Genomic DNA, 26,690 nt, shown 5'->3' on the forward strand with positions numbered 1-26,690 from the left:
TTATAAGCGCTCCGTTAAGTAAAAATGCTTTTAAAGATATCTTTAACGATTTGACAAGTAAAAATTACGACATTAATTGACAAATTTCAATACCTTCTTGAAGTTAAATTAAAATACTTTGAATATCATTACCTGCATTTAGTTATCGAAAATGATCCATATTCGTTATTTAGCTTCTAATACGTAATGCAAATATTTGTGATCCTAGTATTCCTATCTGTGTCAATTTAAGACACAAATAGTTTATATTTTGACGGATAGATGGCTGTTTTGTGTTTTAAATGGTAAGGATGTTTGGAATGTAGTTGAAAGATAAGAGACGCAGAACATTTAAAAAAAATTAATACACATAAGAAATAGGGATATAGAAGTATGATCGTTTTGTGTCTTAGATCTTCATCGTTTTATTTTTGTAGGATGGATTACAATCGTCAGACTATAATAATACGCAGCTATTATGGTTTTGGATTTTAGGAGTAAATCAAGTTTAGAATTTCACTTCAAATTCGTAGTATAAATTCAGATATTCTACTTTGCATTAGATACATTATTAGTTTATGTCGTAACATTGATCCTGTAATAAGTTACTCTGGGTTTTAAGTGTCAGATTGAACTTTTGATGCCTCACATAAACTTCAAATAGATAAGATATAAAATTTTATCAATGTCCTGGTGAGAATACATATAATATACGTCATTTTCTTCAAGTCAAAAAGTAAGTACTGTCATGGATCGGTTGTGTGTTAACTAGGGTCTCACACAACAAACATTCTACTCAATTGCTTTTAACAGCGGTTAGCAAGAGGAATTTTTCGTTTGATCTCAGCGCTGGTGTTGTATTCTGTGTTGATAGCGGACTCTATGTATGTAGACAAATTCCTTAATTATCTCAAAGTTACGTCTGTCGATGGTGACGTTTAAACTAAGACGCTGCTAGAGAACATCTTCAAGGGATGCCTTAAATTGGCATACATTCCGATGTCTTGGAGACAAATTAAAGTCGTTTTTATTCCAAAAGCTGGAAAATCCAGCCACGTTAACCCTAAAGCCTAGTACATACTTGTGAACCATCTCGTGAACCCATACAAATTTCAGTTTTTGGTTTAAGCCTAGTACATACTTGTGAACCATCTCGTGAACCCATACAAATTTCAGTTTTTGGTTCACCCGTGAACTTGCTCGTGAAGCTGAGTGGAGAACAAAGTGGAGAGTTTTCGTTCACGGGCAATTCACGTGCAAAATGTACGGGAACTGTTGGTGAAGCTGAAGTCAAATGTTCACAACGTGTACTCACAAGTGTGTACCAGTGAGCAATGTCAAAAGTTCACTTTCTCCACTGGCGAACGTTCACTTCACGAGGAAGTATGTACTAGGCTTTACCCGTGAACTTGCTCGTGAAGCTGAGTGGAGAACAAAGTGGAGAGTTTTCGTTCACGGGCAATTCACGTGCAAAATGTACGGGAACTGTTGGTGCAGCTTTGACATTTGGTTTGTTCATGTTCACAACGTGTACTCACAAGTGTGTACCAGTGAGCAATGTCAAAAGTTCACTTTCCCCACTGGCGAACGTTCACTTAACGAGGAAGTATGTACTAGGCTTAAAGATCTAAGATCTATCAGCTTATCATTATTCCTTCTCAAACTTTTGAACGTTTGATCGATATTCACTTAAGGGCAAAGTATTGATAAGTCCCTCCTTTCAAAGGCTCAACACGCCTTTAACAAAAGGAAATCAGTTGAAACTAGTACGTACAATCGAATATTCCCTCCATCATAAAGTGTACACATTAGTTGCCTTCTTAGATATATACGGTCCATTTTACAATGTCGACCCATCTGCAATTGCACGTGTATTGACATCTCTGAAGGTAGATAAGTCGATCAGCGAATTGATTAATCAGATGCTGATAAGCAGGATTATCAATTCAAAACTGGGCGATTTTACTGCACAAAGGGGTGTCAGCAGAGGTACGCCACAAGGTGGTGTCCTATCCCTTCTCCTCTGGAACTTAGTAATAAATGAATTACTAATTACTCTAGAAAGAGAGGGATACAGAGCGTTTGCTTATGCGGACGATGTTGCTATTGCAGTAACGGGTAAATATCCCAATATACTAAAAGAACTCTTACAAGACGCTTTAAATAAGCTCACCAGATGGGCAAATCGGTGTGGATTAGGCGTTAACCCACAAAAAAACGACCTTGTCCACTTCACAAGGAAATACAAAGTCCCACTCATTGACCCTCCCCTCATAAACGGTGTACCACTTAAATTCTTTGAACAAGCAAAATATCGGGTCTCATTTTGGATAAGAATTTAATTTGGAAACCTAATATTCAAGAGAGAATAATCAAGGCCACAGTAGCCCTGTTCCCTGTAAAATGGCCATTGGTAATAAATGGGGCCTACAGCCCCGCATTACACACTGGCTATATATCTCTGTCATAAGGCCGATTCTTACTTATGGAGTAGCAGTATGGTGGACGGCGCTAAATATAGCGACAAATCGCGTTATATAAACTAATGATATACGCATCTTCTCGGATAGCCAAGCTGCGTTAAATTCCCTAGACTCTGTCTCCACTAACTCACTAACAGCCCTAAATTGTCGATAATCTCTTACGGAGATGGCTACACAGTTCAACATTCACCTTTTCTGGGTGCCGGGCCATAGAGACATTCCAGGAAATTGCAAAGCTGACGAACTTGCAAAAAGCGGAACAACTTTACCTCTGCTGGCTCACAATGCTAGCCTAGGTATCCCCTTAGCTACCTGTAAACTCATGCTAAAGCAAGATACCATAGAGCAAACAAATTTCAGGTGGAATAACACCATCACCTGTTTAGCAACAAAACTAATTTGGCCTAACCTTAGCGCCAGGGGCTCAAAACAATTAATCTCTCTGAGTAGATTGCACATTAGCTACGTTATAGGTGTCCTGACTGGGCACTGCTTAATAGGAAGGCATTCTATTCGAATTGGAGCCCCTACAAATGATTTTTGTAGGAGTTGCATGGACAAGGAGGAGGAGGAGACAATCTCTCATCTTTTGTGCACATGACCTGCCTTATCACAAAGACGTAGAATCCACCTTGGAGACTACTACTTCAACGATACCAGCGATCTAAAAAATTCTGATATTATTTGTCTCCTACGCTTTATTCGAAACTCCAATTGGTTCGACGAGTTGGTCTAAGTGTGTTGGACTTTCCAACCAACATCCACTTTAACCTAACCTAACCATGCGAGTAATTGGACATACTTTTGGAAGATAGTGCCTCTAGTGTCGACTTGTGAGGTCTGCAGTATTCTTTCAAGTACGATGTTAAAAAATAGCATGACAGCTCATCACCTAGTCTAAAACCTTTTTTGACATCGAAAGGTTCTGTTAAGTTATTTCTAACCTTTATGGAGCAGCGCGGATTCTCCATGGTCATCCTGCACAAATGGAAGAGTTGAGCATGGATGCCAAAATGTGATCTTGAAATCGATGAGGAGATGGTGGTTGTCGATTTGATGAGTTTCTTGTTTTTTTTTCTCAGGATCTGTCGTAATGTGAATATTTGTGGGTCGGTCTACTTCGCAGAAAATTTGACGTTTGGTTAAATATGAATAAAAATACGTTCAAATTAAAAAAATATTCCGGAAATTTGTTTATTTTTTTAATGTTAAAGCAATTTTTTTTCAATTCTAGACAAAAATGTAACATACCCTCAATTTAAGAAATAAATCAAATCGAATACTTCTTTCTTTTTAATTTTTAATGTTGTGGCAACGCTGTTGCTGACATATCGTTATTTTGTTATCTCATTAATCGTTATGTTTATCTCGTTACTTTGTCCTTAGAAGATATCTTTTGTTGATTTTTTTGCTTGCTGCCACTGACTTTATTGGCCATTGTCATCTCACATCTGTGCTCCACGGGAACCCCATAGGGCCATAGCTATAGCTTCTCGGTTCTAAATTGGCTTCGCTTTCAAATTCTTTATAAAAATTCACTTATTTTTCTGTTAAAATCGAAAATTTAAAGAAGTTCTCCAAAAAAACTCATTTCAGTCACAATTTTTCGATTCTCAATGTGATAAAATAGTTTCCACTTGGCGGTTCACGGGAGTCTACTTTTTCCTCCATATCCATGGTTTCAGTTTCGTTTTCGGTTTCCTTTCACCATATGCTTGAGTGTTAACCTGTGATTGAACTTGAACAAAGTCAAATTTGTGTATAGTTCAATTTGATCTTACTTAAGTTATCATTTTATTGGATAAATTAATAAAATGTTGCATTTTTATATTGTTGCACTTAATCTGTTGGTGGTTATGCCCTTTTATTGTGAAGGCATACAAAACTCCGCGAACGATGACAGCAGTAAACCAGAGCTTAAGGGAAAACTCGTATTTGCGCACGTTGTGAGTTTGAAGTTCTTTTTGATTTAGTTGTTGTTGGTTTGATTTTATCGCCCAGTTGGCAGCTGGAGTTCCAGCTGCTTAATAAAAACACAGCAGTTTAGTTGTTGATCCAATTAGAGGCATAAATAATAACAATTTGTATTTTGTTTACTTTGTTTTTCTTCTTTTGGGATTAGCTGTTTCGGCATGGGGACAGAACACCAGTTGAACCATACCCATCGGATCCGTATGGTGATGTCAATGCCTGGCCAACTGGATGGGGCCAACTGACTAACGTAAGTAGAATTTAGTGTTAATTTGATTTGAAGTTCTTAGTTAGACAAATTGCAAACATAAATAAATAATAAAATAAGTATGTACAAAATTTTGCAGAATTAAGAATGAATTTCCTTATCATGAACTTTTCTGGCGCTTAATTATGGCTCGTGCGTCGGAGTAGATAGTGTAGAATTGAAATCAAGAGTTTTTTGTTGTTATCAAGACAATTTTTGTCAATTTTTGTTGCGGATTTTCTTTGTTTGGTAAGTTTCGTTTTATATACAGCCGATTTAAAGAGTGGAGATGAAAATTAAACGATTCATGTATTTATACAATCGGAGGGAGCTCGATCTCATCTAACAATCGTTTTCTAGCTTAATCTATACCCAGTTTATTTGTCTAATCCAAACTTTAAGTTGAACCCTAATTGCTTGGTATTTAGGTACATTTTCACTGCTGACCTTATTTTATATTCTGTGTCTCATTTGTTTATTAAATTTAAAGCGCAATTTTTTTAGATAATTTAAACGGAATATTCCATAAATTTGTATCAATTTATTAATATCGTGGAGCTAAATAAACGCTCTGTTGGTGTTTACTTTGAATTTGTTTTTGCGAAAAAAGTGTACTTTATGAGTAATCAGAATATAATTTTAACGCTAACATGAGAACCAAACAATATTAAAATTTGAAACCTTAACAGCGGCAATTTTTTGTATGTCACTTATAAAATTTGAGTTGTTTTGTTATGTGATAAAACAATCCAATTAAATTTCTTGGTATTTGATTTACTGGAGTTGAACGTTTTAAAAGTTATCATCATTATGACCTTCTAATTTTTTTTAAAGATGTTTTATTATTTCTCATTGCGGTACTTTGTGTCTTATCTTAAAACATATTTATCTTAAAAATGGCTTCACAGATATTAATTCAAAATCAGTTTGTCTAAGAAATTAAAGGGTGTTCTATAAATTACGAAAAATTTGAATTCATTTTACAGAGTTGCCACCCAAAGCTGATGGCTCGAGTTTTGAATATTTAAATAGGAAGTAAAAACTGAGATATGTACACCAAGACACAAAAGTCTACATACGATTTCAAATTGTATGTTTTTTTTTTTATTAAAAAAGTAGTCAACATAAGATTTTTTCATTAAAATATTTCACACGCTTTTAAATAACAAAATAAATAAAAAATAACAAAAAGTTCTTCAAAACTGGAAGTCTGAAATAGAAAAAGGTTATACGAGTCTGTTTTTGGTATTCACAAAAGTCTACACACGCTGTTTTGGTTTCTCCACAACTTTTCGCACAACTTTCCTCATCGTCCGATCATCCAACTTCCTCGGCCACTTCCACTTCTTGGCCTACTATCATAGTTACCCATTTCGTTATAGTTTTTTATGATGGTCTGAACTGAGGCCTTAGATAAATCCAATCTTTATCTGCCATACATTTTACTAACTTACTTACTTAAGGTGGCGCTACAGTCCTGTGTGAACTAGGGCCTCACCCAACAAACTTCTCCATCTAGCTCGGTTCCTAGCTAGATGTCTCCAGTTTTGCGCTCCAAGTTGGGTGAGGTCACATTCCACTTGTGCGCGCTACCTGATCCGCGGTCTTCCTCTACTGCGCTGTCCTGTGGGTGCGGATTCGAAGACTTTCCGGGCCGGAGCATTGGTTTCCATGCGCTCTACGTGACCCAGCCATCTTAGTTGTTGGACTTTTACTCTTTTGGCTAAGTCTACGTCGCTGTACAGCCCGTACAGTTTGTCGTTCCATCTTCTCCTCCACTCCCCTTCTATGCATACGGGACCGTAGATCACACGAAGAACTTTTCTCTCGAAGCGACCCAAGGTGCTTTTATCCGCTTTTGTCATGGTCCATGCTTCTGTAGTAGGACGGGGATGATTAGGGTCTTATATAGCAACACTTTGGTCCCTCGAGAGAGGACTTTACCACTCAATTGCTTTCTTAGTCCAAAGAAACAGCAGTTAGCAAGAGTTATTCTGCGTTTAATCTCAGCGCTGGTGTTGTTTTCTATGTTTACAGCGGAGCCTAGGTAGAAGAATTCCTTGACTACCTCAAAGTTACGTCTGTCGATTGTGACGTTTGTACCAAAACTTCGGTGTTGTATGTCCTTTCTAGACGACAGCATGTACTTTGTTTTGCCCTCATTAACCGTTACACCCATTTTTGGCGCCTCTGCCTCAATACTCACAAAAGCCCCATTGACATCACGCTGAGTTCTTCCGATTATGTCAATGTCATCAGCATATGCCAGTAATTGGACAGACTTTTGAAAGATAGTGCCTCTAGTGTTGACGTGTGAGCTCTGCACTATTCTTTCAAGCACGATGTTAAAAAAATCGCATGACAGCGCATCACCTTGTCTAAAACCTTTTTTGACATCGAAAGGTTCTGTTAAGTTGTTTCCAACCTTTCTGGAGGAGCAGCGTGAATTCTCCATGGTCATCCTGCACAAACGGACGAGTTTGGCAGGGATGCCAAAACTAGACATGGCTCTATACAGCTCGTCCCTGTAGATGCTGTCATATGCGCCCTTGAAATCGATGAAAAGATGGTGGGTGTCGATTTGGTGTTCTTGGGTTTTTTCCAGGATTTGCCGTAATGTGAATATTTGATCAACTGTGGACTTTCCTGGTCTAAAACCACACTGATAAGGACCTATCAGGTTGTTGACGATGGGCTTTAGACGTTCACATATTACGGCAGAGAAGATTTTATATGCGATGTTAAGTAGACTTATTCCTCTATAGTTGGTGCAGTTTAGAGGGTCTCCTTTTTTCAGCATCGGGCAAACAATACTGAGGTTCCATTCATTGGGCATGCTTTCTTCCGACCATATCTTACAGATAAGTTGGTGCATGCTCCTAACCAACTTATCTCCAGCTGCTTTAAAGAGCTCGGCATTCAAGCCATCCGCTCCAGCGGATTCAACTTAGATATGGCAATCTTTACTTCGTCTAAGTCGAAAGGACGGGATTGTTGGCTTTCGTCGTCTATATTGAATGGACATTTATGTTTTTATAATACTTCCAAAATAAAAATAAACTAAATGCAAGATACGTTACTCAAACACGACAACACGAGTAATCATGCAAATATTTACCTTCATTCGCGGTAACGGTATTTTCGGCCAATTTCATGATCGTATGTAGACTTCAGTTACTTTCGATTTTATTGCGGTGTGTAAGAAAATGTTACTTTTTTATGTTGTTTATAAATATTAGAATACTTTATAATGCATAAGGTGCATACAAAAAAAACTTTCTCTTATTTCAACAAAATGATTAAGAAATTTATCATCGTATGTAGACTTTTGTGACATGGTGTACGTATAGAATTTACATTCTTGATGTGCGGTTTAATTAAGAATTTCCATATACACATGTGTGTAAAATTGGTATACTTAAATGCAGTCCGGAATTTTTATTTGTCCACTGCCGGTCATTAGGTTAGAAGCAGCACTTTCGAGAAGTAAAATTGATATCTCTCCCGTTACATGATAGAATAGAAAAAAAAACAACTATGGTAAATGAGGGACTATTTTGTTAGTTAGTTACAAAAAGTAAAACATTAAAATAAATTCGTTGTTTAACAGACAACCACAATAGAAGTATATTTACTACATCGGAGTATTGCACGCATTGCTTTATTTGGAAGTTTCTGTAAATTACTCATAGAGCTTTCATTAATTAAATACAAAACAGTAGACCAAAACTCAAAATGCGGTTTAATAATTACATTGTAAATATTTAAAGCAGTTATAGTGTCCACTTTATTTCGAATCCTTCGAAAAAAACCTACTTTTTTTTTGAAATATATTGCACATGTTGTTCAAAACTTAATTTACAGTCAATAATTACACCTAAAAACTTTATTTGTAAAACTTGTTCTACAATTTCTTGATCTATAGTTACGTTAACATTAACACTATCATTTAAAGCCATACACTTAGTTTTTGTTACATTTAGTTTAAGTTTATTAGCCTTCAGCCACACATTTAAAATGTCAAGGTCTTCTTTTAACAGTCTTTCACATTCCCGGGTTGTTTCCGCTTCAACAAATAATAGGGAATCGTCTGCAAAGAAAGCAAGCTAAGCAGTTAAACAGTTATGGCCCAAGTAGTGATCCTTGCGGTACTCCCAGATCAATAGGTTTAGGATCAGATATGACATTATTGATTTTGGCTCGTTTAAGGTCAAGAAAAACGCATACAACTTACTTACCTTTTGGGATAGATTTCCAACTTATCAGTACCATGTTTACTGCAGATTCACAAGAATGTGATTGAACCCTGATTGATTTTCAATAATTATTTTATTATCAGACAGATATTTTGAAAGTTGTTTATACACAATTCTTTCAAGAACTTTCTTTCATACACAGGCAATGAGTTAATAAGCCGGTTTGCTAATTCTTTGTTATCTGTAATAACATCACCACCAAATTCAACTTTTTTTATTTCACTTTTTATTTCTTGTAGTAGTACTAATGTTTTAAGGGTTCTCCACATATCTTTTTGAATGGAATAGTAGTAGATTTTTTTTTATATGGTTATTTTTCGCACGGTCAAGTTCTTTGGAATAAGTATTTCGAAAATTTCTGAAATTACACCAATCGTCTAGACTATTTGCAAAGCTTTTGTTTTTGCGAAACGTTTTTTATTTTTAAGCGAATTTAAGTGCTGATTAAACCATGGGTTGTCATTTTTTCTTATGTTTTTGGTGATTTTAAACTTATTTACAACAGTGAACAACTTATTTACAAAATTTTCCGCGATCTCGTTCAAATTCAGCTTTATCGGCAGCTTAAACTAGGAAGAAGCTAATGTTAAGACCAACTTATGCACTGTTAAATGCACGATTCACCATGCTAAACACTTAAAGCGCCAAGCTTAAAAAAAAACCACCACTTAATGACGCAAGGAAGAAACAACGCTTGTGTTTCGCGAAAGATCTCATGAACTGGGATTTGTAAAATGAAATGACTGCAAATGATTGGCGGAGGTTATTTTTTCTGGCGAAAAAATTTAAACTAGAATAGGCAAATGGTTATAATTATTATTTCCATGACCTGAGGAGAGAGTAGTGATTTTTAAACCGTCACCATAGCAAAGAAGGAGGCGTTATCGTCTGAGGCTCAATTTTATTGTATGGCGCTATAGACTTGGTAATCCAAGACCCCAAATGGCTAGGAAAACATACAAAGCTTTGCTGGAATCAGTATTCTCTAATATTAGCGAGCTTTTTGGACCAATTCCATGAATTTTTCAACTTCAAAAAGGCTCCCAAACGCACAGCCCGAGAGGTAAAATCTCCAATTACCAATCAAAATTTTCACTGGCTGCCTTTTGCCACCATATTCCTCGGACCTTAACTTAATTGAAAATGTGTGGGGCTAGCTAACACGTAAGGTACATGAGGGAGGGAAGCAAAACAATGACAAAGAAGTGCTAATTCATGGTATCAAATCAGCCTTGATTGAGATTTCTCTAGAAAGATAGAATTTTTGAAGTTATTTTGAGGACTGGTGGTAGCACACATTATTAAAAATCTAACAAAAGCTAAAAAACATAATAAAATACAAATAGTTGCATTGTATTTCCATTTATTTGATGTGCTTTTAATCTAATGACCCGGTTTATTTTCGCATAATCTTGACTCAATTAACAATTTGCAATAAAAATTCCTTAAGCTAAATCTTTCTTGTAGCCAAATTTTATATTTTGTTGTTAACGAAATAGTTATTTTTTCTAATCCATCATGTTACGGGGAAATATCGATTTTACTTCACGAAAATGCCTGGTTTTAAACTTATGACCGGCAGTCTATGTATAGAGTTTCATTGTTAAATATTTTAAGCTGCGAAAGTATAAAGTTTAAAAGTTATTTAAATAATGAAACAAGAAAACAACTTCTTTTCATTCAGATTTTTTTAAATAAAAGAAGTAATACCGAAATTATATAAATCAATTAATCACTAATTAAATGCGATAACAGAACATCACCAACAGCATTTTATATATTTATCAAAGTTCCAACTAATTTAGGTTTGTGAGTACGCTGAACCATGATCATAGCTCTTAAGATCATAAACGCAACGGAAAATATTGTTAATTGTTACTTTAAGATTTCTTTTACAATTTGTAGAACTAAAATAAGTAATTTGGAAACCACACGTAATAATAAAAACTTTTAAAGCTGTAACTAGCCTCAATTTATTGAGAAAATTCGTATAACGGTTTGAAATAGTGAGGCCTCTAAGGCACCCCTACACTTTCTCTATCAAACTCATAACATGATCATCCTATCTAAGCGTCACACAGTGGTCCAGACACATTTACCGCGAATTAATTCTGGGCTTTGTTTTTTACAAAATGACACAAAATGACAAAAAATCATTAATTTTAGTAGTATTTGGAAAATAGAAGTTGCATTTTACCAAAACAAAACAAACCTATTGCTTTTTTCTTATTAAAAGTCAAAATTATAATACTAAATACTTCATTTAATAAAAGATAAGGAATTTGAGTATTAGGAATTATATTTGATTCTACATGAGTTGCTTTGAGCAGATTCATTGCTTCTAGTTCCATTTTTTTTTCAACATTTTCCCTGTAAATATAATTCAGATATGATTGGATCTGATGACAACAAAAAATAATTAAAAAGATCAATGTTGGTATGCTCTGCTGTATCTTTTCTGCTTCTATGTTCTCGTATGAACCTAAAATCTTTATTTTTTGCCTCTTGTGCTTCCTCTCCTAACTGTCCAATACGCAAAATTGCTTGTTTAATAACTTCAGATCCATGAATTAGCAGTTTGTGAACACTTGTCGGCATATTATACCACGGATACAAGGACACGTACTGTTTTGCAGTTTCCAGGGAAGCGCTAATGCTTCGTCTCGAGACATGGGTACAGGTATATTTTTTTCTGAATCTTTTCTGGTCCTACTTTTTTTTACAGAAGCCATTGATTCTTCAACAAAATTTTCCAACTTACTTTGAATACCTTCGGTTTTCAGGTGCTTAGTGTTGTAAATATGCAATTCTAATGATCTTACACATTTAGCATTAGTTACAGTTTTGAATTTTAACAATTCCCAAATAATTCGAAGTACGTAATTTCAGCAACCATTTCTGAAAACAAAATTAAATAAAATACTGGGGCAACGCGGGGACTCAAATTTTTTTCTCGTTATATTTCTTAATACATGTACTTACTATTAAAAAAGTAAGTAATATCTGCAATGATCTGCAATTTTTTATAAGACTCGATTCTTTTAACTTTTCATCAAAAATAATATAACAACTAAACAACGGAATAATTAAAAATATATAACATATACTTACTGTTTTTTATAGTAGATATAATATTTAAAGCAATAAGAAATCACAAAAAAAAGTACCGATAAACGTTCAATGGCGTAACGAAATCTGCAAACGCGTGTAACTCTTTGTTTTGATAATAAGTAAATTGTTAGAATTTGTTAACTTTGGTGTTGCCATACTACTAAAATATTTACAACAGTCATTAACTTAATGCGTTATTACATAGTTTCGGTATGAAGCACTCTATTTATAGGAGGTTTGGGTCAAATTATTATATGTCAGAAATTTGAATAAATTCGTTATGGATGTCGATTCTGGACCACAGTGCGTCATGTTAAACTAGATCCCTAAGTTCAATGTTTTATCGATACATCTATTTGAGTATCGAGACGCTCTGATTTTTTGGAGAGTAACTGTAAAGTATTTCTTTCAGCCCAATCTACTATGCTTTGCATACCAGAAACACCATCTACAATCAATCCGAGTTAGCAAGAAAAGTAAAGCTGAACATCATCAGCATGCATGTGCTTATTAACTTCCCTAACACTTTGACTTAGATCATTTATATTGTAAAAAGCAGTGGATCCACTATAGATCCCTGACACACTCCACTCAATATAAGTTTGAATCTAGAAACACTAAATCGTTTTTCCGTGTTAATAATATTGTATAAAACTAGCAGAACTATCAGTAAGATGATACTAGGTTAATATGTGTAACGATATTAAAAGCTTTAGAGAAATCCAACAGGGTTACAAAAGTTACTTTTGCGTTTCTGCATACCATCTGGACCAAGGCCAAAAGTACCAACCTAACCAAAATCTTTTACCCAAAAATCCGCAAAAGGATTATACAATACAATAATACAATAATACAAATACAATACTTCAAACACCTTTTAAAATCATTCTTGCATAAAAGAAAGAGAAATACCTCCAACGGATCCGGATTTTTACAAACTCTAGTTTAGAGAAACCAAAACAATTCTCTTAATTCGCTTTTCAATTCTCTGGTAAGATCTGTATTTTAGTTTTCTAGTATAGTTTGCAATCATTCTTATAGAAATTCCTAAATTAGTATCGAAAAAGTTAAAAAAATCTACTCGATATTTAATCTATAAGCTACATTGACGAATTGTGATGCTAACCTACAAAACAAGGTGCTTATTATTTGATACCAAAACTCTAGAAAGTCGACGTATTTGCTTCTTTGTTATGTTTATTTGAGAAAATTGGGGGGAGGGGGGTAATGCAATTGACTTTTCCAATAGAATGTAATTTCTAAAAATAACAAAAACCGATAAAAGAGCATACAACATTTTCGGTAATAAAGCGTAATTTTTTAAAAGCTATAGGAAAGTTTAAAAAAAACACGTTCAATTCAGAAAAATGCTTGAAATCTTTATTTGAATCGATAGAACGATTTATATAATTAAATGTTTGAAGATTATTTCATGCAATTTTTGACCTTGACTGCGCCTTAAATAGTCCATCCGCAAATTAAGAAACGCATTTTACATTCAAATTAAATTGGAAAACAGAACCAATTAGTATACTTTGGAGTCAAACTTAATGTTGACTCACTATTGAAAATATGTTTCAGAATAATATCAAATTCTTTTCCTAAAATGTAATTAAATATGAAGAACCATAATGTTTTTTGTTCATGAATCATAATATACTTTTGTAATTCAGATAGTGTTTAAGAAATAATATTTCAACAAGTCAGTCTAAAACTAGATTCGATTAGCGTTGGAGTGAAAGCTCCTAAATTTTAAAAATATATTTATTCGCTTAAAAATATTAATTTGCATAGTCCAATTTTGGAATACTCTTATATAAGCTTAAACATAGACCTACACAAAATAGTCTAAAGGTCTTAAATCGCACGATCTTAGTGGCCAATTGACCGGTCCCGAACTTGAAACAAATGCTCACGGTAGCGCTCACCATTCACTTCTTTGAAGAAGTACGGTCCACCATGCCACCAGTCCATAAACCGCACCAAACACTGACTTTTTCTATATGCATTGGTACCTCTTGGAATACTTCTGGCCAAAATCGACAATTCTACCTATGTACCCATTAAATCCAAAACTGAGCTTCGTCGCTAAACACAATTTTTCGGTAAAAAAGTGGATCTTCGGCCAACTTTCCAAGAGCCCATTCACATATAATATTACATTGCAGTATTTTGAAAGGCCTTACACCTAAATCCTGCAAAATTGTCCACGTTCTTGAGTAACAGAGGCCCGATTGCTGCGAACGGCGACGAATCGATAATTGATGGTCATCATTAACACTGGCCGCACCCTACGAAAGCGTATTGATGGTTAAATGTCCAACACTGTAAATTTGGTGCGAAATTTAATCACAATAGCCCGAAAAGCCGCTTCAGTTGGTCGATTACACTGACCATAAAATAGAAAAAGCTCGCGATGAACTTTCTTAACAGAGCACGCATATTGATAATAAAATTCAATAATTTGCAAACGTTGTTCGTTTGTAAGACGATTCATGGTTAAAGTATAGAGCAAACTGAAGATGTTTGACAGTGGAAATAAACACGAAATGTGCGTCAGCTGCTTAAACCAATGTTGCCAAAAAGATAATAGCTACAAAATTGCCCTTTAGTTCAATAACCTCTTATTTTCAAAACTCTTCAAAGATATGAATGTGACTAATATCTAGATTGAAGAAGACTGTTCAATTCAATTACTAAGAAAACGAGTCATTTCCTAATCGTGTAATCAACTGTTTGCGATACAAATTGGCTATCCCGATATTATATCAAAAGTCACGGCTACCAATGCCTTAAAACATGTAATTAAAAAGTTCATTATTGAAATTCGGAAAAATCAATTGAAAAAGTTATCGAAACTTTCAATAAACTTGTGTTGGATATTTATTTAATGTGCTATTCCATACATAACCCCAATCTATAAACTCCATTAATCGAAATCCGTACTTTGTATCAACAAAATTACATTATGTATAGATTATGGGACACCCCTTACAAGTGTTTACTTAATCGTAAAGTGAAGAGTTCGCCAATAAATACTTGACCTTTAAAAAAAGCTATTAGTTTTAAGTACAACCAAAACGCTAGTTGATTTAGACGACCTTTAACATTTTATCGTATGTACATTCAAACATTTCGACAATTTCTTTGGTCAGTACATCTTGTTCAATATTTGGTTGGAGGAACGATAAGCATTTTAAAATATCTTCAAGAAGATTCTGTTTCCCAGGCAATAATATTCTTTCCCTTGAAAAATTTGATGGCATCGTGAATCTTTCAGAATACATTTCATACCGGAACATACCGGATATACCTTACTTTTTAGTTTTGTAGTTGACGAAAATTTAACAATGTAGGTATTTTAAAGTTCAAAAGTTTCTTAAGATTTTTTGCCAGTAATTTCTTTTGTCTCGAAAGTAGACAAGCCATATTTTTTGTGATAAATATAATTCTTTAAGACATCTTAGATTCATTAGAAACTACTTAGCTCGAACTAAATAGAGAGTTATAATGAAAAATGTAAAAGTCGCTAAGCACATGTGCCCTTTCTAAACGTGGCTAAGTTATGTTTTTCTTAGAACAAAGTACAACAATATCTTATTTGACACTTATTTTAATCTTAAACTCCATCCTCTTTATAAAATTTTCTATCTCTTGCATAGGTCTATCTCTTAAGTGGCATGAATATCACAAGATCAAAGCGATTCGACTATAGGCTCTCCGCCTAAAAGTCATTAAAAACATGCGAAAAATGCTACCCAGCTATGGAGCTCGTTGTCTTTGTCATTCTTTATTATTATGCCTCTCATTGATTTGTATCAATTTTTCTTCATTCGTTATTAATATTTATTCGTATTCTATTTTTGGATTTAGGTACCCATATTGATACAGCGTATTAAAATAGAGTAACTTGATGCCACACTCCCTTTGTTGACTTTTAACAAAAGATAATTGAATTAGAATATTATCAACATAACTGTGAGTAAACATTGAACCCATAAATTAATAAAAGAAAGTGATAATATTGTTGATTCATTACAAACACATATCTTTATCAATAATATTATCTCAAGTGTTTATGAGATTGTTTGAATTCTTTTTTCTAACGGCTAAGAATAAGAACCTGCTGTATTTTGTTTAGGAGCGAGAGAAATTCAGTATAGTACAGTACAGATAAAGGAATTTCCTACTCTAAACCCCAATTGAATATCTGTCTGTGTTCTTTTATGAATACAATAGTTGTTATCAATTCAAATATAAAAGTTTATTAATATGATTGACCTTTACTTCTTCTTTAATTAAATTGAATTAAATGGTTTTGGTCACGCTTTGTACATGTCTATTGACACAGGCACATCACAAGGCCTAAAAGAACAACATATTTAAAAGAAAAAGAGGCTTGGATACGACCCACACTAATAACTTCCCATCCCGTCTGTCGATTTGTCTTGCTTAAAAGTTTGTCTATATGTACTCGTATCAATTTTTACCAAATTTGCGTACTATTTTTTGTAGATTTTATTTTTTATGAAAAAACGGACTGTTGGATTTTTATATAAAAATTACTGAATATCGAAAACAATATTTCTTATAAGATAAAATAAGTTTGAAGCCTACATTTCAAGTTTTTGAAAAGATATTTGAGTCGATATTCAATTTTTACCAACTTTTGTTAATTTTTGTTTAGGTTTTTATTTTTTGTAAAAAAAAATGTCAATTCGATTTTTCTCGGAATTTTACTGAATGTTGACAACAATATTTTTTGAAAGATAAAAGTAAATTAAAGCCAATATCTCAAAGTTTTGTAAAGATATTTTTGTCAAAAAAACATTTTTTTCAAACTTTTATTAATTTTTGTTTAGGTTTTTATTTTTTGTAAAAAAAACTGTCAATTCGATTTTTCTCAAAATTTTTCAGAATGTTGAAAACAATATTTCTTATAAGATAAAACAAGTTTGTAGCCTAAATTTCAAGTTTTTGAAAAGATATTTGAATCTATATTCAATTTTTACCAACTTTGAGCAATGTTTTTTTTAGATTTTTTATAATAAAAAACTGTCAATTCGATTTTTTTCAAAATTTTATCAGATGTCAATACCATTAGTCTACATTGCACAAAATTGTTTGGGAGATGAAATCATATTTTAGTCGAAAAATTTTGGAGTTTTTTGATTTATAAAAAAACCGTTAAATGGATTTTTTTCAAAAAATATACTTCTTTGATATCACGTTACAATATATTATATAAAATTTAAATCAAGTCTCTAGCGTTTTTGGTTCGTAAGATATTTAGGGTTAACCAACATTTTCACCTTTTTTTCAAACTGCTATGGTAAAAAAAACCACCCACGCAATTTTCTTGAGAGCCCTTTCTGCAGCTTTCTGCCTTATTGTCTGTATAACAAAATTTATTCGAAATCCATATCTCTTCTGGTTCTTGAGCTATGGACGAGGAAAAAACGTCGCAAACGTACGTACACACGCACGCACAGATATCTTTCTAAAAATCTTTTATTTCGACTCTAGGGACCTTGAAACGTCGAGAAATGTCAAAATTTTCAATTTGACAAATCAGACCCATTACTATAACTCCCTATGGGAAGTTAAAAAAGATAAACAAACAATGTATAAGTACGTATTTCCAGTTCTACCTCCTTTTAATTTACTTCGGATGCCATTGCAATTTGAAATGTGTAAAACTAGCGACCCGTCCCGGCTTCGCACGGGTTGACAATCATTTGTAAAAAACGTACCAACTACCATTTCATACTCGGTTGGAATACTCGTTTATAATGACACTCCCTATGAAAGCTCGATTGATAAAACTAACTTGCTTGAATCGCTGTTTGCTATTAATTAGACGCTACCCGAGAGTGTCATGAGTCTCCTCCTGTACACACTCATGGTAAACGATTTTGTTGGACAAATATTATTTCGCAATCTTGCAGTTCCAAGAGTACTGAAAGACCTTGACATACACAAATCCGCTGGTTCGGGTAGTATGGACAGTATGGACCTAATGTTATATAGAGGTGTTCTTCAACGCTAGTAAAACCACTGCGTAAGCTTTTCCATTTTTCCTACTCTATAGGTATCTCCGAGAGAATAGAAAACAGCATTTGTCCAGCCTGTCCCTATACAAGGTTATTGCACTTGATATTACAAAAGAATTTGATTGAGTTTGGCAACATAATGCGTGTTTTTTGTAATGACCAATCATAGAAACTTCCGTTCTAACTGTTCAATACAGGTTGTAATAATACAAAGTTGTATTGAAGGGCTCAAATCTGAAACTTATAAAATAAATGCTGGTGTCCCCCAGGGCTCTTGTAAGTCTTCGACACTCTTTCTTATTTTTATAAACGATCTTTTAGTTCATGATGGTTAGTTTGTTGGTCTGTCATGCGAGAGATCTTGGGTTCGATCCCTACCTGTGCGAACTAAAGTTTTTTCCACGGGTACTGCCTCTTGCGAGGAATTGACAAATTCTCCAAGAGTAATTCTTGTCATGAATAAGTGGTTTCTCAAATTATCCATTTGGATTCGGCATATAAACTGTAGGTCCCCTCAATCCCTGCAACTACTCGCACACATGAATGGTTGAGAGTTGTAAGTCACTAGGCTCTAGTTCTCAGCGGACTGTTGTGCAACCCAATTTATTTATTTTATGTGCATCACCAACCAATTGTTGTGAAGTGATCACATAGTTGACATCGCCAAAAATGCTGCTTGGTTCTTTTTCGACAAATTTGTCACCCCTTATAATGTGGCAGTAATTCTGTAATTTACAAAGCCTTCATTCGTCCAAAACTTAATTAGAACTCACATATTTTGGTAGGTGGGCCTAAAACAAGTTTAAGTCTTTTGGATAGAACTATAACCGAAACATTTACATCACTCGAACTCTGTCGTAATGTTTCACGCCATTCGTTGTCCGATATTTTTAAAAACATTTTCGTCGAATTAACCAGTGGGATTACTCCCCCCCCCCCCCCACAAACAATTCAGCCGTAATACTCGCACTTCCAGGAATGCTCATCAGAACTTAATTTCAGACGTTCTTTCAAATATAGAGATTCTTTTTTTAACGTTTTTAATTTTTTTTATTATCTTGTAAACATGTCAAGGGTATTAATAACCCCTTGTGTGCTCGCAAATTATAAAAAAGACAATAACAGTGTGGCGTTATCAACCATTAGATTTTTATTTTTAGAGAAGCAATACAAAAAAGTGTAGAATTTAAGATTTCAAATTACTACCCGTTTAAAGTCGCCCACAGTAGCATAGTCAGAAAAAGCTACTGTAGCTCTCTTTTCTTGCAAAAAAGCTATTGGGTGCTTACAACCCAGAATCACGCATTGGCTATACACTTCGGTAATCAGACCGATTTTAATGTATGGTGTGGCAGTATGGTGGACTGCTTGACATTTTTAGCAAACAAATAGCTGCTAGCTCTGCTATTCGCCTCAAAGATTCGTTGTAGTGGCCTAACAACAACATTGGCCACTCCGTAATTCTTAGGTATTTATAATCAATTCCAAAGCACACAGACTATACCAACCTCCAACTGCAATTCGACAGAAACGTCCAGATTTCTATAATTTCCAGATCTTTCTGGGAGGATACGGCATTCCTTTTTTCAAAAAACAAAAGAAGGGGTTGGTGAAGTTGTGTACTCTGAACGACTGAAATTAAGTCTCTCATTCCGCCTTCTCAATCATAAAGAAGTCTTGTCCTGGCTTAAAGAAAACGTGATATCGACATCTGAAATCCGTATTTTCATAGATAGTCAGGCCGCTACAAAATCTCTGGACTCGTTCTCTACAAACTCTATAACAGTCCATAACTGTCGATCATCTCTAACGGAGATGGCACAGCAGTTTAATATTAACCTTTGCTGGGTGCCGGGCCATAGAGACATTCCAGGTAACTGTGAGGCAGATGAACTCGCCGGGAACGGTACAGTGCAGCCCATCCTACTACGTTTGCACACACTGGCATACCAATCGCTACTTGTAAACTGTTGCTAATGCAAGACGCTATAAAGAAGGTAAACATCATGTGGAACAACATCACCACGTGTCAGGTCACGAAAAAATCTGCCCAACACTAGATTTAAAGCGTTCTAGATACTTGCTATCTCTAAGCCGATCGCATATAAGCTCGATAATAGGTGTCATAACCGGACACTGTCTAATAAGAAAGCACGCCACGCGGTTAGGCGTATTCTCAAATGACTTTTCCGAGGAAGAGGAGGAAACAGTTCTTTACCTTCTCTGTACATGCCCTGCTCTAGCTTAAAAACTCGAGAATTACCTAGGAGAATTCTTCTTTAACGATCTAAACGATATAAATCTTATCACCATAATCAGCCTCTCACGTTTCGTAAGGGACTCAAACTGGTTCCATTGAGCTTAGGAGGAAGCCTCAAGATTCATGTGGTATCATAATGGGCCATTAAAGTGGCTTAAGTGTGTCCGTTTTCATTATGGACAGCCACTTTAACTTAACCTAACCTAGCATATTCAGGGTATAGTTATAAAAAGCTATGAAAAATAACGAGGTGAGATGAACAATAAAGCAATCCAAGTTAAAGTAGCTGGATTGCTAACAGACCACAGAACATCGTCATTGGACTCGGACAACGAAATGGTCTTGCTGTAATTCGTGACTCTATGACGCTACATTATGGAGGGGAAAAACAAAGTACATAGTGGAGTTGACTGCGAAAACAATAGTTGGCCAAAAAATCAAGTTAGCGGAGCATGAATTTAAAATACCTTGAGTCAGCCCATTACATAATAGATAAAATATGTCAAAACTTTTTAAATTCAGAAAACTCACTATAACTTCTTAAATTAAGCTCGGTAAACCCAGGTGCGCTGAACACTTAGCTCGGATGACAGAAGAGGAACCGACTGGGAAGTTTCTTGGTAGTGCATTATATGATAAGCGAAGCTGTTTGGCGTCATTCAGCTTGCGATCGTAATAAATGGAGAGACTAGCTAAATGAGGCCATAAACGGAACTCGGTTGTCGAGCCGATGATGATGATGATTGTGAAAGAAAACATCACGCTTGGGATTTCTTGAAATTGAAATATCAAACTAAAATTCCTGTAAAACAATTCTACAAGTTCTTTTCCTAAATGAAGTAAAGTGTTACAAAAAGTTACCCGTAAATTCTCCTTAATAAACCATAAAAGAAAGACGTATTGGTTGGAATACATTTTTACACAGTCGCTATAAGATAGTTTATATAACTTTTAGGTTACGATTTCTTGATAATGATGATAATGAAAACAGTGGTATATAAATTCTTCTACTTTTTTTGATATCAGAATCTTTTTTGCTTCGATTCAACTCAAACTTTCAAATAAAACATATGTTACATTTTTCAGATTGGTAAAAGACAACATCATGAATTGGGAAAATGGCTGCGGAAACGGTATAACTCAATTCTCAATATAACCTACTCCAAAGAAGATATTTACATTCGTTCGACAGATGTCGATCGTACGCTTATGAGTGCTCTATCCAATTTAGCAGGCCTATATCCACCCGTACGAAAAGATGTTTGGGATGACAACATCGCATGGCAACCAATTCCAGTTCATACAATCCCTGAAAATCAAGACGATGTAATTTCTACTAAAAGAAAATTCTCATTTATTTAAATATTTGTAATAAAATTCATTCTTATTTTTTTAGATTCTAGCTGGGAAAAAATCATGTCCGGCATATGAGTACGCATATTCGGCGATGAAAAACTCACCAGAATTTCAAAAATACGACGAACGCTACACATATCTCTATGAATATCTAACCAAGTGGACAGGCCGAAACATTGACTCGTTGGAAAGTGTTCAACGAATTAATAATACACTTTTTATCGAGGGGCTTTATAATTTGACGTATGATTGATTTGTTTATATTTGTTCCCTTTTTAAAAATATGTGTTAACTTTTGATGTGTGCTTTTTAAAGGCTGCCAGATTGGACAAAGAAGGTTTATCCCAGCAGCGATATGACATTCATTTCGGACTTTTCGTTTGCTTTGTTTACATACACTCGTCCAATGGCTCGATTAAAGACCGGTCCCTTGATAAAAGAAATGTTCAAAAGATTCTCCGATAAAGCCCAAAATAAATTGAAACCCAATCGTTCTCTGTGGATCTACAGTGCCCATGATACAACTGTGGCGAATGTTCTTAACACCCTTAAACTTTTTGAAGTATGTACTCGTAATTGGTGTCTAGTTCGAGTCAAGTTTAATTCATGATTATGATCATTTTATCCTAAACAGTATCATAGCCCTCCGTATGCTGCATGTGTGATGCTTGAACTTCGTATCGATGACCATAAACAGCCTTATGTTTCCATTTTTTACAAAAACACTCCCCGCGAGCCAAAACCACTAGAGATTCCCGGTTGCGGTACATCGTGTCCTCTGGATCGAATGTATGAGCTTTATAAGGATATTTTACCTGAAGACTGGGCGAGCGAGTGTAAGCTTTCTATGCTTTCTATGACCTATGAAGAAGCTAATCTAGGCAATGCTATGGGTAAGAGGAATTTATTTTTCTTTGTTTCTTTGAAAATTGTTTCATAAACTTGATTTTTGTATGTTTAGGAATTCTTGTAGCGGCAATTGTTATCATTCTTCTACTAATCTACGTTGCATCGATATATTTCCGACGAAGAAGCTATATGGACTATCGACGCTATGCCCAAGTTGCCTGATATACAAGAATTACACTTCTCTAGATATTTCTTTATGTGTGCTTAAGAATTCGAAGACAATTTAGGCATTTACGCTGTTGGCATTTATTCCTTCATTTTCTTAGGTGTGTCATTTTCTATCGTCTTTATATCTAGTTATACAAAAACATGATCTTATTACAAGTTTTTTTTTTTCATTTTTAAATAAGGAAAGACTGTTGTAACGTGTAAGATATTTATCTTCTATAATAATTAATGTACATACAAAATAAAAAAAATTTAAGGTACTCGAGATTGTTTACTGGTGTCTCACTAACTCAACTATTTAATGAAAAGGACATACTTTTGAAATGAATTAAAATATTTTTTAGAGTTAATTTTTGATGTAGATTTTAGTGTTTTTGTTTAAAGCGATCTGTAAAAATTAATTAAACATATTTGTTTTTAGTTAGTTACTGATTTATAACTTGGTTGATTTAAAATCTACTCGAAATTATTATTAATTAAATTCTTACCAGATTCATTCATTTTATCAAAAAATTTAAATTTGGAAGGGAAAGATTGTTAAAGAATGACTTTTATATTGATATAACTTTTTTTTAAATAATAATAAAACTTTGTTATTGTGGACTTATGAATAAAATAAAATTGAAAATATTTTGAAACTTTAATTCGAATGCGTTTTCATGGCATGGCAATTAAGTAATGTTTACAAGCTTTCAACGTTAAGAATTTTAAGTTATAATGTTGCAGGGCTTAAAAACAAATTTGTATATGTACATTTTTTCAATTATGTAAATGAATTCGATGTTTTTGTTCTGTTTGAAACTCATCTTAGACAACGAAGTTACTAGATTTAAAAATATGTTTACAAACTATAAATTAGAATATATACCGGCTGTGAAAAGTTCCTTGTTTGAAAGAGGAAGTATTGGGGAGCTTTACAGATATCGTAAGGAACTAGGTGGAGTCCAGGTTAAATTTATTATAATCGAAGGCACGTGCATTCTGGAGCTTAAAATCAATGACATAACTCATCATATAACACCTTACATCACATTTAAGTGATTTTCGGGTAGCGATTAAACCCTTTTCCGATCATATGCCTTTAGAAGTACTGTTTAAGTTTTCTGGCTCAAAGAAGAAGCTGATATTACACAACCTGAACTAATTCCAAAATTATTATGGATAGTCATCGTGCGATTTTTCAACGAAATCGAGCTTTTAAGTGCTTCGAATGGGTGTACAGGGGCCTGATTATGAGGTTCGTGGCGAATCGTTTTGCTAGCGAGTTTTGAATTCGACCAATTAACGAATTCGAAGGCGAGTTTGAAATGTCATAATGTTTGTGGGCGAGTTGAATCCGATAGCTTTTTTTTGGCGGTTTCACAGGCGAAAGGTTGTTTATTATTATTCAGTGTTCGATTTCGTGGATTATTTCTTTATTTTAATTTAAAAATGTGAGTTAGCTTTATTTTAATTTTCTTATAATTTATCCACAATAGAATATAAAATTTTAAAATTCATTCAAGGAACGATAAAAACAAGCAAACAAATCGATATCAATTTTTGACTCTCGTCGAGTTTATGAAAAAATAATAAGGCATTGCAACGGGAGCACTCGTCAGTCCTGAATATCGGGCTAAAACAAATGAACTGTGGGACAATATTTCAAAAGTTTTAAATAGCCTAGGACCCCCTCGAAAAAATGTTGAAAGCTGGAAGAAAGTATGAATACATTTTGTTCTTTTAACCCTATCATGCTATTTTTTGTATACATACTTTAAAACATCGAATGTGATTTTTTTTTATTAATTTTATTTACAAGCTATCTTTTATTCGATTTCTTATTTGTTTTGAAGTATTGGAATAATTATTTGCTTCAGATGTGGAAACTAAGTCTGAGACATCATCCATGACTTGTGATTTAAATTCTTCATCCAACGGGGTATTAAACTTTATACACACATTGTGCAACATAGCACATACATTTACAATGCGTGCAGCCTTCTCCGGACGATAATGCGACTGTCTAGATTGCAAAAGGCATCTAAACCTTCCCTTCATCAGGCCAAAACTTCGTTCAATTACGTTTCGACACTTCGACCAGCGTCACCTAAATCAAACGAAAATTTTACGTTTGACAATATTGAGTTTCAGTTCATTTGTTACCGAGAATCTTACTGCTATCCCCATGTTTAAATTGTTCTTCCATAAAAGCTCTCTCTTTACTCATTGACCACACAACAGAGTCATGAGAACTTCCCCTGTAATTGGGATTAACGCAAGTTATCCTCATTTTGTGGTCACAGGCCTGTAAAATAATATAAATAATTTAAAAATGACCTTATTTTACACGAATATACTCACCACCATTATATTTAAGCTATGATATCCTTTTCTGTTGTAAAAATGGTGTTCATTTGTTGTAGGACGTATAATGCTTACATGCGTTCCATCAACGCACATTATAATATACCCCAGGAAAACCACTATTTTCATAGAATGCTGTTTTTGCTTCTAGCTTTTCCTGTTCATTCATTTTAAAATTTATCATTTTTGGGTACAACTTTCTCTCAATAATTTTAAGAGTTTCAGACAAAACGTTTGAGACTGTTGGTTGTGCCATTCCAAGCAGTACGTCTTGTCCAACTCCCTTTTGGTACGATCCCTCAGCAAGAAATCTCATAGTAGCGGCAAGCTTTAAAATTGAAGGAATGCCGTTGCTGTTCTGATCCTTGAATTCCTCACTGATCTCTTGCAAAATGAGGACAAAAGCTTCTTTCGAAAGTCGAAATAGTTTGATAAATCTATTAAGACAAAGTGTGTAAATTAATTGATTAATTTGATTTCAACTAAAAGGAAACAATACTTACTCAGTTGAAGGGAGATCTAGAGGAGAAGATTTGCTCCTTAGTAGTCTCCTGGACATCCGTTATCTTGAGGATTCCTGGGATTCCTCAAATTCCTCACTTTCAGAATAAATATACACCATAATTGATTCCATTTTTTAATTTTAATATTGTTTATTAAATAAATCACCGCAAATTTCACAAATTCAATCAAAACAAAACAAAATTTGTGGAAAGCTGTCAAACCAAAAGTGTCAAATAACTGGAAAATATAGAGAACAAGTCAAACCACCAAAGTGTCAAATCACTGGAATATAGGAAGAACTACTTTCGCGAGTTCGTTAATAAGGAAATACGAAGCGAGTCGAATTTGAAAGGTCGAATTGAAAACGATCCGAAGCGAACCTCATAATCAGGCCCCAGAAAATATCAAAGTCGAAAAACTAACTGAAATGATAAAAACCGCTGGCCCAAAGTTCAACAATCTGGCTTACAGAACCAAACAAATTAAGCAGAAGTGGTTTCATGATGAATGCAGAAAAGTAAGAGATATTTCCTTTGTATTTTTACGACTGTTTCGGAAAATGAATAATAGCTTTATACAAGCAAACTATGCAGCACCAAACAAACATTTTAAAAACCTATGCTCCGCAAAGAAAAAAACGTATGATCTAAAAAACATAGATTTTATTAACGAAGCCAGATCGCCAAGATAGTTTTGGAAAGCAGTTAAATTGGTTGTAGGAAAAAGAAATTCTATTGCAGTTAGTCTTTCTGCAGAACAGCTCAAAACTCACTTCATGCAGCTGCTTAACGCAGAACAATTCTCACCAGCCGTTCTATATGCAGCGCTTCTTACAACCGCCAAACTATTCTCATCCGTTCTCTATGAAAGGCTTAGGTACTCATTGGGTGGAAAAGAATCATATTTTGCATGAGTTCCAAGCTGGCTTCAGAAAAGGCTATTCGACTGTTGACCAAATATTTTCGTTGTTTAGCTTAGCAGAGATATACAAAAATAGGAATACAAAACTTTATGCTTTCTTTGTCGACTTTGACTCCATACCACGAG

General features: G+C 34.4%; 1 protein-coding gene and 1 long non-coding RNA gene across 5 annotated transcripts; one reads left to right on the top strand and one right to left on the bottom strand.

Moving 5' to 3' along the window:
- Positions 1-3,881: 3,881 nt before the first annotated feature.
- On the top strand, positions 3,882-23,437 carry LOC129940699 (prostatic acid phosphatase). Of its 3 annotated transcripts, none has more exons than XR_008780742.1 (8): positions 3,882-4,408; positions 4,585-4,683; positions 21,447-21,686; positions 21,757-21,959; positions 22,032-22,278; positions 22,351-22,609; positions 22,678-22,891; positions 22,976-23,437. XR_008780742.1 is itself a non-coding variant. In XM_056049123.1 (7 exons), exons 1-7 carry the CDS (start codon positions 4,277-4,279, stop codon positions 22,785-22,787), a joined length of 1,290 nt encoding a protein of 429 aa, XP_055905098.1. In that variant the 5' UTR covers positions 3,882-4,276; the 3' UTR covers positions 22,788-23,437. The 3 variants fall into 3 exon arrangements, 1 of the variants encoding a protein (XP_055905098.1); XR_008780743.1 differs by having other exon boundaries at positions 22,981-23,437; XM_056049123.1 differs by having other exon boundaries at positions 22,678-23,437.
- Positions 23,438-24,564: 1,127 nt separating this feature from the next.
- On the bottom strand, positions 24,565-26,472 carry LOC129941319 (uncharacterized). 2 transcript variants are annotated; one of them, XR_008780848.1, is made up of 3 exons: positions 25,137-26,472; positions 24,939-25,080; positions 24,565-24,882 (listed from the first exon to the last, which is right to left on the bottom strand). It is a non-coding gene; the product is annotated as an uncharacterized LOC129941319 (long non-coding RNA). The 2 variants fall into 2 exon arrangements; XR_008780847.1 differs by having other exon boundaries at positions 24,939-26,472.
- Positions 26,473-26,690: the final 218 nt, after the last annotated feature.

This window comes from Eupeodes corollae, chromosome 1, assembly GCF_945859685.1.
Source record: "Eupeodes corollae chromosome 1, idEupCoro1.1, whole genome shotgun sequence".
Taxonomy (NCBI): Eukaryota; Metazoa; Arthropoda; class Insecta; order Diptera; family Syrphidae; genus Eupeodes; species Eupeodes corollae.

Coding starts and splice junctions, on each gene's coding strand:
- LOC129940699 (XM_056049123.1), top strand. CDS start 4,277: ATGTTGCATTTTTATATTGTTGCACTTAATCTGTTGGTGGTTATGCCC. Junction 22,279..22,350: donor ACACCCTTAAACTTTTTGAA/GTATGTACTCGT, acceptor TATCCTAAACAG/TATCATAGCCCTCCGTATGC. Junction 22,610..22,677: donor TAATCTAGGCAATGCTATGG/GTAAGAGGAATT, acceptor TTGTATGTTTAG/GAATTCTTGTAGCGGCAATT.